At 38.5% G+C, this 18,166-nt stretch overlaps 2 protein-coding genes across 2 annotated transcripts; both read left to right on the forward strand.

Annotated features, from left to right (window-relative positions):
• Positions 1–13,399: 13,399 nt before the first annotated feature.
• On the forward strand, positions 13,400–15,604 carry LOC114282432 (uncharacterized). Its single transcript, XM_082913493.1, has 4 exons — positions 13,400–13,522; positions 14,038–14,172; positions 14,267–14,482; positions 14,581–15,604. The coding sequence occupies exons 1-4, from the start codon at positions 13,418–13,420 to the stop codon at positions 15,349–15,351; spliced, it is 1,227 nt and encodes a 408-aa protein (XP_082769619.1). The 5' UTR covers positions 13,400–13,417; the 3' UTR covers positions 15,352–15,604.
• An 808-nt stretch (positions 15,605–16,412) lies between these two features.
• LOC114316521 (uncharacterized) lies at positions 16,413–17,436 on the forward strand. The gene is made up of 4 exons (XM_082913494.1): positions 16,413–16,546; positions 16,629–16,741; positions 16,845–16,914; positions 17,011–17,436. The coding sequence occupies exons 1-4, from the start codon at positions 16,415–16,417 to the stop codon at positions 17,119–17,121; spliced, it is 426 nt and encodes a 141-aa protein (XP_082769620.1). The 5' UTR covers positions 16,413–16,414; the 3' UTR covers positions 17,122–17,436.
• The last annotated feature ends 730 nt before the right edge of the window (positions 17,437–18,166 follow it).

Here is an 18,166-nt window from a genome sequence, read left to right on the forward strand (position 1 = left end):
TTTTGCTTAAGCTTATACCTTTTCGTGGAAGTGCTTATATTTTTTTTCAAAAGTTACTCCTTTTGTGTAAGAATTTTTGGCATAACATTTATACATTTTCTTCGAACTTACACCGTTTGTGGAAGGCCAACTTAAAGCTTTTTTGGAAGTCACTTATACCTTTCGTGAAAAGATAAATTCATCAAATTTACACCTTTTGCTTAGGGTTACCCCTTCTCGTGGAAGTGCTTATATTTTTTTTCAAAATTTACTCCTTTTGTGAAATAATTTTTGTCATATGATTTATACTTTTTCTTCAAACTTACACCTTTTTTGAAAGAGTATATAAGCACAAAAGTATAAATGTTATGCCAATAATTCTTACACAAAAGGAGTAACTTTTCAAAAAAAAATATAAGCACTTCCACGAAAAGGTATAAGCTTAAGAAAAAGGTGTAAATTTGATGATTTTTTCTTCCCACAAAAGGTATAAGTGACTTCCGAAATAGGTTTAAGTTGGGCTTTCACAAAAGGTGTAAGTTCGAAGAAAAAGTATAAATCTTATGCCAAAAATTCTTACACAAAAGCAGTAACTTTTCAAAAAAAATATAAGCACTTCCACAAAAAGGTATAAGCTTAAGAAAAAGGTGTAAATTTGATGATTTTTTTTTTCCCACAAAAGGTATAAGTGACTTCCGAAATAGGTTTAAGTTGGGCTTTCACAAAAGGTGTAAGTTCGAAGAAAACGTATAAATCTTATGCCAAAAATTCTTACACAAAAGCAGTAACTTTTCAAAAATGGTGTAAATATTTTCACGAAAAGTATGATGGAGTAACATTTCAAAGCGTTGATAACCAGAAAAGGAGTAACAAAGGGTTCATTTCAAAATGTTCGTAAACACACAAGGAGTAACATATGTTCATCTCAAAGTAGTAAACACAGAAGGAGTAACATTTCGAAGTGTTCATAAACCAATTGAGACAACCACTGAACAAATCAAAGGGTCGTGACCCCCGCTGACCACCCAAGCGTCGGTGGGCTCCGGTGCTCACAGCCTTCTGAGATCGGCACCTCCACTGGCACCGCCGCCGCAAATCAAAGGTTTTTTGAAAGATTGGCTATCGATCTTGGTCTCTCTGTTTCGATGTTGGTCTCTCTCTGTCGATCCCTGTTTATCTCGGTCTGTCTCCAGCGATCTTGGTCTGTCGTTGTCCATGTGGGTCTCTTCTCTGTCGATCTCTGTCGATTTCGGTCCCTCTGTCGATCAGTGTCCATCTAGGTCTCTACGTCTGTTGATGTCAGTCTATCTCTCTCTCTCTCTCTCTCTCTGTCTCTCCGTTGCTCTATTTTAAAAACGGTTCTCTTTTACATTGACATACTTGGTTGGATTTGGGGTCGGAGTCGCTATTCCAAGCCCTCCCAGACTCGTCTTCTCTGTAACGGAGTTCTACTGGGAGAAAGGCCAAGCCCTCTGAAAGGCCCTTCTCTTTCACATTGCCATTATCTGAACAAGACAAATACAGTGTGATTGGATTTTAGGAACTTACAAAAAAAACAGAACTTAGACGTTTTGCGAAGTTACATACATCTCTTTGTGGCATAGATCTATACGTTTTTCCCGAACTTACACCTTTTGTGAAAGTCCAACTTAAAACTTTTTTGGAAGTCACTTATATCATTTGTGAAAAAATAAATTCATGAAATTTACACATTTTGCTTAAGCTTATACCTTTCCGTGGAAGTGCTTATATTTTTTGTGAAAAGTTAATCCTTTGGTGTAAGCTTTTTGGCATAACATTTATACCTTTTCTTCGAACTTACACCTTTGTGAAAGCCCAACTTAAAGGTTTTTCGGAAGTCAGTTATACCTTTTGTTAAAAAATAAATTCATCAACTTTACACCTTTTCGTGGAACTGGTTATATTTTTTTTCAAAAGTTACTCCTTTTGTATAAGATTTTTTGGCATAACATTTACACCTTTTCTTCGAACTTACACCTTTTGTAAAAGCCTAACTTAAAGGTTTTTCGGAAGTCAGTTATACCTTTTGTGGAAAAATAAATTCATCAAATTTACACCTTTTGCCTAAGCTTATACCTTTTCGTGGAAGTGCTTATATTTTTTTTGAAAAGTTACTCCTTTTGTGTAAGAATTGTTGGCATAAGATTTATACATTTTGCTTAGAACTTACACCTTTTGTGGAAGCCCAACTTAAAGCTTTTTCGAAAGTGCTTATATTTTTTTGAAAAGTTACTCTTTTTATGTAAGAATTGTTGGCATAAGATTTATACATTTTGCTTACAACTTACACTTTTTGTGGAAGCCCAACTTAAAGCTTTTTCGGAAGTGCTTATATTTTTTTTGAAAAGTTACTCCTTCTGTGTAAGATTTTTTGGCATAAGATTTATACATTTTCTTCGAACTTACACCGTTTGTGGAAGCCCAACTTAAACCCATTTCGGAAGTCACTTATACCTTTTGTGAATAAATAAATTCATCAAATTTACACCTTTTGCTTAAGCTTATACCTTTCGTGGAAGTGCTTATATTTTTTTTCAAAAGTTACTCCTTTTGTGTAAGAATTTTTGGCATAAGATTTATACATTTTCTTCGAACTTACACCTTTTGTGGATGCCCAACTTAAAGCTTTTTCGCAAGTCAGTTATACCTTTTGTGAAAAAATAAATTCATCAAATTTATACCTTTTGTTTCGGCTTATACCTTTTCGTGGAACTGCTTATATTTTTTTTGAAAAGTTACTCCTTTTGTGAAATAATTTTTCTCATAAGATTTATACTTTTTCTTCAAAGTTACACCTTCTGTGAAAGAGTATATAAGCACAAAAGTATAAATGTTATGCCAAAAATTCTTACACAAAAGGAGTAACTTTTCAAAAATGGTGTAAGTATTTTCAGGAAAAAGTGTAAGCTTAAGCAAAAGGTGCAAAATTAAAGAATTTTTTTTTTCACAAAAGGTATAAGTGACTTCCGAAATAGGTTTAAGTTGGGCTTTCACAAAAGGTGTCAGTTCGAAGAAAAAGTATAAATCTTATGCCAACAATTCTTACACAAAAGGAGTAACTTTTCCAAAATGGTGCAAATATTTTAACAAAAAGTATGAAGGAGTAACATTTCAAAGTGTTGATAACCCGAAAAGGAGTAACAAAAGGTTCATTTCAAAATGTTCGTAAACACAGAAGGAGTAACATATGTTCATCTCAAAGTAGTAAGCACACAAGGAGTAACATTTCGAAGTGTTCATAAACCAATTGAGACAACCACTGAACAAATCAAAGGGTTCGTGACCCCCGCTGACCACCCAAGCGTCGGTGGGCTCCGGTGCTCACAGCCTTCTGAGATCGGCAACTCGACTTGCACCGCCGCCGCAAATCAAAGGTTTTTTGAAAGATTGGCTATCGATCTTGGACTCTCTGTGTCGATGTCGGTCTGTCTCTGTCGATCCCTGTTTATCTCGGTCTATCTGTGTCCATGTGGGTCTCTTCTCTGTCGATCTCTGTCGATAAGTGTCCATCTAGGTCTCTATGTCTGTTGACCTCAGTCTATCTCTCTCTGTCTCTCTCTCTCTCTCTCTCTGTCTGTCCGTTGCTCTATATTAAAAATGGTTCTCTTTTATATTGACATACTTGGTTGGATTTGGAGTCGGAGTCCCTATTCGAAGCCCTCCCGGACTCGTCTTGATGAAACAGAGTTTTACTGGGAGAAAGGCCAAGCCCTCCGAAACTCCCTTCTCTCTCACATTGCCATTATCTGAACAAGACAAATACAGTGTGATTGGATTTTAGGAACTTACAGGTTTTCGGGGGAAAAAACCGAACTTAGACGTTTTGCGAAGTTACTGACATCTCTTTGTGGCATAAGATTTATACTTTTTCTTCGAACTTACACCGTTTGTGAAAGCCCAACTTAAACCTTTTGTGTAAGAATTTTTGTCATAAGATTTATAATTTTTCTCCGAAGTTACACCTTTTGTGGAAAAAAAATTTCATCAAATTTACACATTTTCTTAAGCTTACACCTTTTCGTGGAAGTGCTTACCATTTTTCAAAAGTTACTCCTTTGGTGTAAGAACTTTTGGCATAACATTTATACTTTGTCTTCGAACTTACACCTTTTCTGAAAGGCCAACTTAAAGCTTCGTCGGAAGTCACTTATACCATTTGTGAAAAAAAAAATTCATAAAATTTACACATTTTGCTTAAGCTTACACCTTTTTGGGAAAATATTTACATCATTTTTGAAAAGGTACTCCTTTTGTGTAAGAATTTTTGGCATAACACTTATACTTTTTCTTCCAACGTACACCTTTTGTGAAAGACCAAGTTAAAGCATCTTCGGAAGTCACTTATACCTTTTGTGAAAAAAAAATTAATGAAATTTACACCTTTTTCTTAAGCTTACACCTTTTGGGAACATATTTACACCATTTCTTAAAATGTACTCCTTTTGTGTAAGAATTTTTGTCATAACATTTACTCCTTTTGTGCTTATATACTCTTTCACAAAAGGTGTAAGTTGGAAGAAAAAGTATAAGTGTTATGCCAAAAATTCTTACACAAAAGGAGTACCTTTTCAAAAATGGTGTAAGTATTTTCACGAAAAGGTGTAAGCTTCAGAAAAAGGTGTAAATTTGATGATTTTTTTTTTCCCAAAAGGTGTAAGTGACTTCCGAATAAAGCTTTAAGTTGGGGTTTCACAGAGGTGTAAGTTGGAAGACAAAGTATAAATGTTATGCTAAAAATTCTTATACAAAAGGAGTTACTTTTCAAAAATGGTGTAATCACTTCCACGAAAAGGTGTAAATTTGATGAATTTGGGCTTTCACAAAAGGTGTAAGTTGGAAGTTAAAGTATAAATGTTATGCCAAAAATTCTTACACAAAAGGAGTAACTTTTCAAAAATGGTGTAAGCTTAAGCAAAATGTGTAAATTTTATGTTTTTTTTTTCACAAATGCTATAAGTGACTTCCGACGAAGCTTTAAGTTGCCGCTCACAAACGGTAAAAATTCTTGAACAAAAGGAGTAACTTTTCAAAAATGGTGTAAGTATTTTCACGAAAAGTATGAAGGAGTAAAATTTCAAAGTGTTCATAACCACAAATGGAGTAACAAAGCGTTCATTTCAAAATGTTCGTAAACACAGAAGGAGTAACATCAAGTGTTCAGTTCAAAGTATTCGTAGTAAACACAAAAGGAGTAACATTTCGAAGTGTTCATAAACAAATTGGGACAACCACTGAACAAATCAAAGGGTTCGTGACCCCCGCTGACCACCCAAGCATCGGTGGGCTCCGGTGCTCACAGCCTTCTGAGATCGGCACCTCCACTGGCACCGCCACCGCAAATCAAAGGTTTTTTTCTCTCTGGCTATCGATCTTGGTCTCTCTGTGTCGATGTCGGCCTATTCTCCGTCGATGTCGGTCTCTCTCTGTCGATCCCTGTTTATCTCGGTCTATCTCCAGCGATCTTGGTCTGTCTGTGTCCATGTGGGTCTCTTCTCCGTCGATCTCTGTTGATTTCGGTCCCTCTGTCGATCTTGGAGTGGCTGCTCTGTCGATCAGTGTCCATCTACGTCTCTATGTCTGTTGATCTCAGTCTATCTCTCTCTCTCTCTCTCTCTCTCTGTCTGTCCGTTGCTCTATATTAAAAACGGTTCTCTTTTACATTGACATACTTGGTTGGATTTGGACTTGGAGTCGCTATTCGAAGCCCTCCCAGACTTGTCGTCTCTGAAACGGAGTTCTTCTCAGAGAAAGGCCAAGCCCTCCGAAACGCCCTTCTCTCTCACATTGCCATTATTTGAACAAGACAAATACAGTGTGCTTGGATTTTAGGAACTCGCAGGTTTTGGGGGGAAAAAACGGAACTTACACGTTTTGTGAAGTTACTCACATCCCTTGTGAAAAATCTTACACTATTTGTGAAAGGTTACACATTTGTGAAATAATTTATTTTATAAAATTTAGACCTTTTCGTTGAAATACTTAAACCTTTTGTGAGATGTTACTAATTTATTAAAAATCATGTCTATTAAAAAATTTACACGTTTTATTGGAACTTACACTTTTTATGAGAATAGAACTTACACCTTTTTTGAAATAAGTTACATCTTTTCTGAACATGCTTACACCTTTTATGGAAATCTGAATTATATTTTCCTAAAATTTAAACCTTCAATGGGAAGTTACACCATTGTGACATATCTTTCATGTTTTGTGAAAACTACATACATTTTTTTGAAAATATACACCTTGCATGGAAGGAGTATTTGAATAAAATTTATACCTTTTGTTAAAAACATAAACCTTTTCTGAATGATTATACCTTTTTGTGGGAATGCTTACACCGTTTCTGAATGGTTACTGCTTTTGTGAATAACTTTTTTCATAAAATTTACACTTTTTATGGGATATTACAACTTTTCTGCCAGCAAAACTTACACCTTTTTAAAAAATTTACACCTTCTATGGAAAATATGTTTTCAGCAAGTTTACACCTTATTTTAAAAGCTTACACCTCTTCTAAAAAGGTACTCCTTTTGTGAAGCAAACATGTTTAAAAAATTGTACACCTTTTAAATAGGAGTTACATCTTTGGTGAAGACAGTTAGAGCTTTTTTTAAAATTTACACGTTTTATGGAAAATAAACTTTTGATAAAGTTTGTTAAAAGAAATTATTTGACAAAAGGTATAACCTTTTCAAATATGGTCTATGTTTGTCCGAAGAAGGTGTAAATGACCATAGAAAAGATGTAAGTTTTGTTTTTCACTAAAGGTGTAACTTGAAATAATAAGTGTAAATTTTATGAAAAACGTTTTCCACAAAATGTGTAATTTTTCAAGAAGTTGTAAATATTTCCGAGAGGAGGTGTAAATTTTTAGGAAAGGTGTAAACTTTAGGAATAGTTGTAAACTTTGTGAGTTTTTACAAAAGGTACAAGTTCCCAAAGAAGACCAACCATCGAAGCTGAATGTTTCGTTTTTACAAAAGATATAAGTTCCCAAAGAAGACCAATCCCAATTAAAGCTGAATGTTTCGTTTTTTGAAAAGATCCAAGGTGTAACTTTTATTAAGAAAATTAATGTAATGTAAAGATATAAAGTTCCAAGGTGTAACTTTTATGAAGAAAATTAATTTATAAATGATGTCAGTTTTCATTAAAAGGTGTAGGTTGTCAGAACAAGTAGTATAAAACTTTAAAAAATGCCGAAGTGTTCAGAAGAGGTGTAAGTTCCGTCGGCCCGTCCGTCTCTCTTCCATCTCGGACCTCTCTCTTTGTTTGTCTTTCTCTCTGCCCGTCTCTCCGTTGTTCCATTTCCCCGTAGCTGTAGGGTTTTACAGAGAACAATATTTGAGTGCTGAGCCTAAGTTCTTGGGAAGGCTAGCCATGGAAGTGGATGCATAAATACTTTTTTTGAGTTGATTTTTGTCGGTGGAGCACAACCGCAAGGGTTAATCGAGCACCACCGTCGGTTCGTCTGATCCGGTTGGTATTTCCTTTATTTCGTGCTGGTACATTATCTGTCTCCTTGTTTGTCTTCTATCATTCGCATATACCTTCACACCCAACCCGAAATCGACCCAATAGGAACTGTTCTGTAGTCCATTTTCGTGTTTTGTGCTATTCGAATAGGAACTCTTCCCTCTGCTAACCGAAATGGACCCAATAGGAACTGTTCTGTACTCGATTTTTGTATTTTTTCCCTTTCGAATAGGAAGTCTTCCCTCTGCTATCAGTGCTGCAAGTTGAACATAGGTATCATAGTAGTTAGCAACAAGCATAAAAGGTGTTCTGCATTTACATGGCGAACTTGTTAGGTTGGGTTATATATAACGAAAGAAGACTTTAAAAAAAATTTGTGTAATGTTGGCACGCGAAAAACAATTTTGTTTTTTCGAGTAGCCAAAAAAGCAAAAATAAGAAACTCGATAAACAAACAATGACTAATCTTGTTTCCGCAACAGGTAGCACACTCGGTTGAATTCTGCTTTAAATTTTGTAGTACTCGGTGATTTTATATTGCCGGAACTTATGTTTAGAAACAGTCTGTGGTACACGGACTCTTCAAAATAGATCAAATACCTCTGTCGGACACCTGAGAGTTCGACAAGGGTATGGGATATGTGTCAGATACTTTTCAACAGAAACTTCTTATATAATTGTATAAAACACAATTATTATATGTGCAAATTATTGTGAAATTACTATAAATGTGATTTTGACACCGTGAGTTACATATAGTACCATTTTATATCACATATTAGATTAAAAATATGATATTTTTTCCCCACACCGTGTACCATTGAATGTAGGGTTAAGATTTAATGAGTCGGACCCGTACATACATACCGCACCCGGCACCCGTACCCGAGTCCATGTAACACAGTAAACAACTCTTTCTTTCAGTGCTGAAGTTCATGCATAGTTGACGGTATTCAACTTAAAACATAGGAAAGCCAATTGAAAGAGTTGAAATGAGGATGACGATTTCCAAATTTTGTAGAGAGCTATTCGTTCCCACACCCAATTCTGAATCAAGAGTTGAAGCGTTCACTTTCATGGCTAGCCTTTCCAACAACTTAAGCGGCCGGAGACGATGGCTGAAAACCAATACCTTCTCCCCACCTGAGTCGGACAACCGTAACAGATTAAGGAAGAAGTTTGCCTTCAGTCCTTGTCTAATATCCAACTTTTCTAAGATGTGGTCCATCCGGGGATCGTCAATGCCCTCTGTTTATGTGGTTGACGTGTCTGTAGGTGAAATCTTTAGGAGGGATCTCAACTGTGTGTGCACATACAGTGTGCTCCCATCCCAGGTGATGTTCAACTGCTTAACGAAGTTGTTCAGTTCTTCAACTTCACGAATTGTCATAAGGGTGAGGTGAAGAAATTCAGAGAAGTCAACAAGCCCAGGCAATTCACGAAGAAAATCTCATTTGTAGAAATGGACAACCTTGCCTGTCATTGCACGCAACTTTTGAATGACGGTTACCTTTCTCTTGAAGTTATCATCTTGCATATATATACAGCAGTTACATTTGAAGAGGAAGGTAGCTGTCATTCATGAGTTGCGGGCTGTCTGGACTTTATTGAGCGAGTTCATGAATGCGTACTCTCATTTGTCTTTTTTATGACCTTCGTGCAGAATGAGAATAGATGGGTACATTAGTAATATTTTTTGGCAGGCAGTGGTAGTCTTGCTTGTTTCATTGTCACATACAATTGATGAAACTTGTTTGTACGCCCGGAAAAGTATTCTTCTCTGATCTGCCCACTGTCTGAGCACCCGAAGGTAATGGAGCATGGGCCAGGATTCACCCACCTCGATTCTCTGCAACCAAGTTGCTCAGTAGGAAATTGAAGCCCTCAACTTGATGGCTGGCCTTGCCAACAACTTAAGTGGCCGGAGACGATGGCTGAAAACCAATACCTTCTCCCCACCTGAGTCGGACAACCCTAACAGATTAAGGAAGAAGTTTGCCTTCAGTCCTTGTCTAATATCCAACTTTCTAAGATGTGGTCCATCCGAGCATCGTCAATGCCCTCTGTTTCTGTGGTTGACGTGTCTGTAGGTGAACTCTTTAGGAGGGATCTGAACTGTGCGTGCACATACAGTGTGCTCCCATCCGAGGTGATGTTTAACTTCTTAACTACGTTGTTCAGTTCTTCAACTTCACGAACTGTCGTAAGGGTGAGGTGAAGAAATTCATAAAAGTCAACAAGCCCAGGCAATTCACGAAGAAAATCTCATTCGTAGAAATGGACAACCTTGCCTGCCATTGCACGCAACTTTTGAATGACGGTTACCTTTCTCTTGGAGTTATCATCTTGCATATATATACAGCAGTTACATTTGAAGAGGAAGGTAGCTGTCATTCATGAGTTGCGGGCTGTCTGGACTTGATTGAGCGTAGAAATGAAATGCGTACTCTCATTTGTCTTTTTTATGACCTTCGTGCAGAATGAGAATGGATGGGTACGTTAGTAATATTTGTTCGCAGGCAGTGGCAGTCTTCTTCCTTAATCTGTTACGCTTGTCTGACTTAGGTGGGAAGAAGGTATTGGTTTTCAGCCATCGTCTCCAGCCGCGTAAGTTGTTGGAAAGGCCAGCCATTAAGTTGAGGGCTTCAATTTCCTACTGAGCAACTTGGTTGCAGAGAATCGAGGTGGCTGCATCCTGGCCCATGCTCCATTACCTTCGGGTGCTTAGACAGTGGGCAGATCAGAGAAGAATACTTTTCCGGGCGTACAAGCAAGTTTCATCAATTGTATGTGACAATGAAACAAGTAAGACTGCCACTGCCTGCCAACAAATATTACTAACGTACCCATCCATTCTCATTCTGCACGAAGGTCATAAAAAAGACAAATGAGAGTACGCATTCATGAACTCGCTCAATAAAGTCCAGACAGCCCGCAACTCATGAATGACAGCTACCTTCCTCTTTAAATGTAACTGCTGTATATATATGCAAGATGATAACTTCAAGAGAAAGGTAACCGTCATTCAAAAGTTGCGTGCAATGGCAGGCAAGGTTGTCCATTTCTACGAATGAGATTTTCTTCGTGAATTGCCTGGGCTTGTTGACTTTTATGAATTTCTTCACCTCACCCTTACGACAGTTCGTGAAGTTGAAGAACTGAACAACGTAGTTAAGAAGTTGGACATCCCCTCGGATGGGAGCACACTGTATGTGCACGCACAGTTCAGATCCCTCCTAAAGAGTTCACCTATCATACAATTGATGAAACTTGCTTGTACGCCTGGAAAAGTATTCTTCTCTGATCTGCCCACTGTCTGACCACTCGAAGGTAATGGAGCATGGGCCACGATGCAGCCACCTCGATTCTCTGCAACCAAGTTGCTCAGTAGGAAATTGAAGCCCTCAACTTGATGGATGGGGTTTCATCTGGTTTTTATGCCTGGGATGAGCACCAATTTCTCTCACAGAAGAATCGTGTCCTGATTGTTTAACCCCGTCATGAAATAGTTCAATTGCTTCTTTGTCCTTTGTAGTCGGGCCTTCATAAAAGTATGTGCGTGTAGTCCTTCAGCCCTAAATGAAAAACACAATGTAGTCCTTCCTCTTCAATATTTGGGAAATTATGCATTTATCGCTTGTACACATAATTGTTTTAATTGTAAGCTGTGTGAACGAAATGCAAAATCTTGATGTGTGCCCTTTCTTTTGTCTGTTTCAAAATCTGTATATGTGTTGGGAAATTCTGCGTGTTGTTGTCTGTGTTTACGCAAAATTTTAAGGTTAACAGCCACATGTTGCAGCCGTTTGTTTGTGTTCTTGTAAATATTGATTGGAATACTTTGCAGGAGTTGTCGTCATTGCATCTGATGGATATTGGTCACCTCGCACCAACAATGTTAGTTTTCTCCTTAAAGACTTGCTACCAGTTGGTTTCGTACATATGTTTGTAAACAAACGAAATCCATCACCAAGGAATACGCTGATTTTTTTCCGGATCAATTCTTACAGCAACCCTTGTACTTTTGTGTTTGTGTTTTTTGTTTTGCACAAATTTTGAATGCTCTCGCTTTGCAGCATCAATTTTGAACTTTTGTTTCAATTACGTCCATTTGATTACAACTCTTCACTGTTTTGTATCAGAAAATATGCATATACGTGGCAACTGTACTTTTTGTTGTAGTCAACTTATAACTTTACTGAACTTACATAATCTCAATCAATTGACATTACAATCTTTGTTTTAAAAATGACAAACGGCATTAGCAATTTGACCGAAAATGTCCACCAAATCTGAAATGGACTGTCACAATTTAGGTAGTTTAAAGTGCATCGATCCAAATTAGACAACGGACAAAATGTGTACACCACCCCTGTAATTTTCCCTTCAATCTAATTTGTATGATTTGCTCTTTCATAAGGGGAAGGAAAAGATTGAAGACAATTGCCGAACAACATATCCAAATGTCTGACACTATCGCTGGCTCTTGTCAAAAGCGGCCAGTTGCACCATTCATTTGTTACAGGTACTAGTTGTTTATTTTGACAATCTGGAATTACATTTTTCGTACGGAAATTACGCGCCTCGTCGAAGTTCAGTTTGTGATGTTTCAAATTGGTTTTGTTCCGCATGTCTGAAAATGTTTAAGTTGGTGTCGATTCAGTCCCGGATGTACGAAAGCTGTCTTATGCCAATTTCGGGGCCAGCTTGACATAAAAACTTTCATATATATATATATATATATATATATATATGTATTCATATTTCACATTTAGTGATGATAAGCTTGACGATGCTTGCATGCAGCCAGCAACAACTCAAGGAAATGCAAGGGCCAGACAACACTCGACGAAAAATGGTGAGTGTCGAAATCTGTATTCTCTATAATACACTATGATGGAAACACATCGCTGGGTTGCTATCCACACGTTGAATTGAATGGTCGTAGTGGGCTTCTGATTGTTTCGCGTTTGTAGGATTGTAGCATGTAATAATGTCACCTTCCTATTGTTTTTGTAAATGTCAATTCATTGTAAAAGTCCAGCTACGTTTTGTCGCTGACTTTTTGCTGCAACTGTTATTTGTATTTGCAATCTTATTTAATTACCAACAATGCACGCGGAGTGCGTTTGGCATAAAGTTGTAGTTACAGTAATTTTGGACTCATAGTTGTTACTTGTCTTGTACGTTTGTCATTTTCTTGGTTAAAGACTAGAAAGGAGATTGGGGAAAGGTGGAAGGCACTCCCCTCTAATGAGAAAAAGAGGTTTGCGGAAATGGCTAAGGCGAGCGCTGAGGAACACGCCAAAGTAGTGCCATGTGCACCGAAGTCTGAAAAGGTCATTACGTACTTCATGTTTTCGGAAATGCATTTGGCTAGGTCCTGCTTTGCTGACATTGTTGGTTGTATTTTTGTATTAATTTAAGGGTAAAAAATGTGCAGGGTAAAAGGCAACTCCGCATATCATTGAAGTCAATTGTTGAGCTAGTTAACCGGTTCAATGAAGCACAAAAGCAGGCAGTCATTGACATTGGGTTTGCTGGCCTCCTGGGGATGAAGTGTACACGTATAGATCACGACTTGTGCGCATGGTTGATACAGAACTTCGATCCTGACAGTAGTTCATTGAATGTTCATGGTTGTCAAGTGAGGCTCATGTGTAAGGCAGTTAATGTTTTATTGGGAATACGGTGTGAAGGCGATGATGTGCAGTTGGCTGGGTCATTAGAAGCATATCCCAATATCTACAATGAGGTTGGAGTTGTTAACGGAGTCATTCCTTTGAACAAGTTGAGACTTTATCTGACCGAGACTGCTGGTGCGGAGGACGAGTTTCGGCGAAAATTTGCACTGTACGTGTTGGGGGCCATGTTGTGTCCTACCACAATGACCGAGTTGAAGCCATCGTTCATTCATGCCGTGAAGGACGTGAATCATATGCGAGCTTGTAATTGGGCAAAGTTGACACTGCAATTCCTTCACAACGGTGTTCGCAAGTATAAAGGTCATCGTGGTGCAACTGGATGTGTTTTCCTGCTAATGGTATGCCAATAACTTGATTTTTTTTTTTCCATTCCCCCCTTCATGCGTTTCATGCATTGTTCTGTCATGGTTCAACAAATTGGCCTTGATTGGGACATACAATGGTTACCTGCTTTGTGAGTACGACAAACAACACTCTTCTTGACCAAGTATGGTACTTGCAGAAATAAATTTTGTGTGACTACCGTCATGAATTTAAGAACAAAGAGTAGAGGGCAAAAAGTATGCCGAACCTCAATGGAGGAACCAATTAAAACTACGTTGCGAAGAGGGGAACATGTACATAAATTTTTTTTCTTGGTTTCATCAATAAAGTCCTTGGTGTGCTGTACAATTTTTTCCCCAACAAACATTGCATGATATGTGCCTATATAGTTGACAGCATCCTCAACAAAATCGGTATGCTATGTACGTTCCACTGCAAAATTGAGAATAATGAATGTCATTGTTACTGAATATAGTTCATTTTTGTGGGAAGAACAACTTAATTATGGTGTGCCTCTTAATGTCCACAGCTGTTGTACCTTGATTGTGTTTGTCTGAGCTCGACTACGACGCGGTCCACGCCTCGACTTCATGATTTGGGTGATACCCAAATACGGGAGACGCTGCGACGTATCAAAAGGAAGCAAAATTTCCCAACAATTGCGGTAAGCACTCCTACCACTGTGCACATTTCACACCATCGACCCACTTGTTTTCAACATACAATGTCAGACTTCATTTATGCGTTTCTATGATTAGGTGGAGTTTGATTACAGTAACGCCGATGATGCTGACATGGATGCATGCCATGTCGAGAACCAACAAACAGGACAGTACAATGAAGTCCGTATGAGCAATTTGGAGTCCGACATTCGCGAACTGAAGGAAATGATGAAGCAAGTTCTCCACAACCAAACAGATTTAATGGAGATGTTGCGACATTTCGAAGGCAAGCAAGTTGTTGGCAATGACAAGGTAATCCATCCAAGCATTACGCAATTTTCACACAGTTGAGCCCCATCATTTGAAGATGGTTTGTAAGACTAAGTTCACGAATGTGTATGTATGATTAGGTGGAAGGCAATGATGTGTGTATCATTAACCTCTCCTCCAATGTTGCTCAACTGAAGGAAATGCTGAAGCAACTGCTTGAACGTTTCAGTTTGGGCTGCAACGAACCGTTCACTGAACAAACCAATTTACGTGAACTGAAGCAAATGCTACACCACCTCATCGAAGGTATATTCTCTACACCGCAACCGGCAGGCGTGGCCAAACAGGGTGTGGACCCTGCTGTTGGAGTCGAGGCGCATGAGGATGGCGTGGTCAAACCATCGGACGAAGTTAACCCAATGGAGTGTAATATTTCAGATGTACAAGGGGTGGATCACCAACAACATATTTTGAAGGGAACCTTGGCAAGGGACAAAAGTCATTTGCATGATGGGCACAAGCTGAACATCGAAGAAGGTGGGGACAACAACAAGAAGGGAGGCCTTCAGTCAGGGGAAACATATGAAACTGAAGATAAATACAGTCCTGACCTTCAGTCAGTGGGCGTGAAGAACGTGGCGTGCGATGTGCATACTTCTCCTACTAAGCTTGGCAAACCATTGGGAGCAACTGGAATCGTTAGAGGAAGTGCAAAGGGAAGACGAAAAGGAAAAGGAAAAGGAAAAATGCGCGGAAGTGGAGTTCAAGCCACTGAGGTCGGGGATATGCAATTGTGCATCGATAGCAAAACAAATAGTGGAGTTGACGACAGCAGTTCACCTGTGGATGTTGATGGTGTGGACAACGTGAACAAGGTACAAATACTGCCTTTAATGCCCCACAAGTTCTGAATACCCAATTCATGCCCACATCAATAATGTGAATCAGTAATTTTACAATCATCTGTGTTGTATTGTACTAGTTGTCAAAGAATTGCATGTTTGCAGTTATGACTGCTGCCATATGTTAGTACACATTTCTAACAAACTCCGCACCAAACATCACAAGTTGGGAAAACTCTGAGGCTCACAGTTTTTACATCATTTCACGTTCTTTTTTATGACTACCGACCTTGTAATGTAAGCTTCAATATTTTTATGAAATGTGTACTGTTAGTTGGCTGTTTATTTTTGTAGGACTTGTTGACGATGTTGGACAGCGAAGGGTTGTTATCAGCGGAGGAACAAAAACTTCTTCACTATGTATTTGATGATAGCAAAAATGAAATGTATTGTTTCATTTACTACTTGCAAATTTTCAATGATAGTCCACTGTGAAATAACTATCGTTCTAAGGATCATTTATTGCTTGTAGGGACATTGATGTTTCCATGAATCTTCATGGACGGGCATGTGAAGTTGGCACCCGGCGTGACATGCGCACGCTCAAACCAGGGTCGTGGCTATCCGACACTGTAAGTGTTGGCTGCACAAATATGAATCTGCGTTTTTCAGTACCCCTAACTCAGAAACCTTTCTAATCAACTTGCCTTGTGTCTTGCATACAATGTTCCAGCCAATCAACTTGGTGGTGATGCAATTGACTAATCGACAGAGGGATTTACACAATGACGGGAGGCACACTGATTAGTTCTTTTCCGTATATCTGTCGGTAAGTAAGTGTTTAAAGCTACGTTGTGTATTGTGTATGACATATTTTGACAAATGTTTCCGTCAATGACCTTTACACATTACACATGCAGACTATGATTCTAAATAAAGATATGCAACCTCTGCACCATGAACATATCGTCACATCATTTTTCGGACATGATAGATACACTGGTGCGATTGATACATGCCAGAGGGTAATATCAATGTTCATCCCGTTATATTAAAAAGAAAATATGAAAGCCATTACATGTTTGCATGGCCTCTAAACAAGGTCTGTCGTTGTGTTTTCGTGTAGATTTACATGCCTTTCAATTACAGAGGAGTGCATTGGTTGTGCGTTAAAATTGATATGGTGGACCGTGTAGCCTACCTATTCGACTCAGTCCCATCCAACCGACCGAACAAAAGGAAGCTAAATGCAGCTAAAATTTTGGTATGTCCTTCTGGTGCATTTCTGAACACTACAAAAAACTTAAACATCCTTGACGTAAACCAACTTCAACCTTGTGGAACAGGTTGAAACTATGCACGACTTGCTGCAACTACACTTTGGAAATGATTATGTTACAGACGTGCGTAGCTTCCACCGCTGCATGTTAGACGAGAGGCCAGTACAACAACTGGACGAGTAATCCACAATCCCTCCCTCACATTAATGTCTAAGCTGCATGACTGACTTAACGAACCTATTACGTATTGATGACAACTTTAATGTGAAATTATTTTTGTAGCACGTTTGACTGTGGGATGTTCGTCATCAAATTCATGCAGCAACCTGATTTAAGCCCCGGTCCACACAAGGTACATTCTACCGCTTAATTTCCATTTGTCAATCAAATCCTTCCTCGTACGTCCTTCAATTTTAACTGATTTGTCTTACGATTTTTGTGTACAAAGTTCGCTCCCTCTGTGCGTCATAAGTTGTTGGTTGACATCGTTATGGATGTCAATAATGCAAAGATCGCAGAGTACCGGGAGTGCCTTCATATGAGCAATGCCACAAGCTAGGCCAGTGATGGGAATGGGCTGCCAGTACGCCAGTAATTTTGGTGGCAATAGGACTTTAACTAATTTTTTATTCTTTGATTTCAATATGGATGTTAATTATGGGTCCCCGGTATTGTTTTTGCTGGACGATGTAAATATGGACCAACTGCAAAGTGCAAGTCAAATGTAAACATGGATCAAACATGTCGATGTGGCTGCTGACTTAGTACTATTTTGTTTACGCATGTTTCTTGTTCGGATGAATGCGACTGTAACTGTATATAATTTACGGCTGCTTTTGTTACCGAAGTTAATTTATAATTTAATTACAAAAAAGGGAAAATTAATTTTCAAAAATGAAAGAAACCACATTATGAATGAAAACTCAATACTCTTCGTAGGTAAGTTATATATCAGCCCATTAGCACATATGACTCCAGCCAAAAAAAAACTTTCATAGCTTACAGGGAAGGTTAAAAAAAAAATAAATCAAATCTACATATCTGCTGCATCATCAGCAGCGTCTTCTGAAGAGTTGTCCGTACTGTCTGACTGACTGTCCTCATCCATTTTCCTATCAGACTTCGCATCGTCCGCCGCCAATTTGTCATCGGTCAGCCAATCAACGTTCTGCTTGATAGCGCCGACTTGCCGCTCCAAACTTGACAACCGTGTGTCCACTTCATTCAGCCTTTCGTAGATAGCTTGCAACTGCTGGAATACAGGAGCAACATGAGCTTCAACAATAGCTTCAATCTTGTTCGAATCGGACATTTTGTACGAATATGTGTATGGTTTATTTTACTGACTACTTTTTTAAAGGAATGTACAGATTCATAATATTACACAACACTATGCTGTAAGTATTTGTAATATATGGTACATGACTTGTATGCTTGCAGAAGACCTCATGCATTGTGACATACATCGTATTAATTTCTCAAACTGGCCGAATTCATCTTGCAAAAATTCGTTCCTTCTTGCATGCACCAAGTCATCCGTTCAGTACCCCTGATCGTCCATTATTTGGCATTTCCAACACACATGCATTGTACCTTCCATCAGT

The sequence above is a fragment of the Camellia sinensis genome, chromosome 2, assembly GCF_055761805.1.
Source record: "Camellia sinensis isolate YWXY chromosome 2, ASM5576180v1, whole genome shotgun sequence".
Taxonomy (NCBI): domain Eukaryota; kingdom Viridiplantae; phylum Streptophyta; class Magnoliopsida; order Ericales; family Theaceae; genus Camellia; species Camellia sinensis.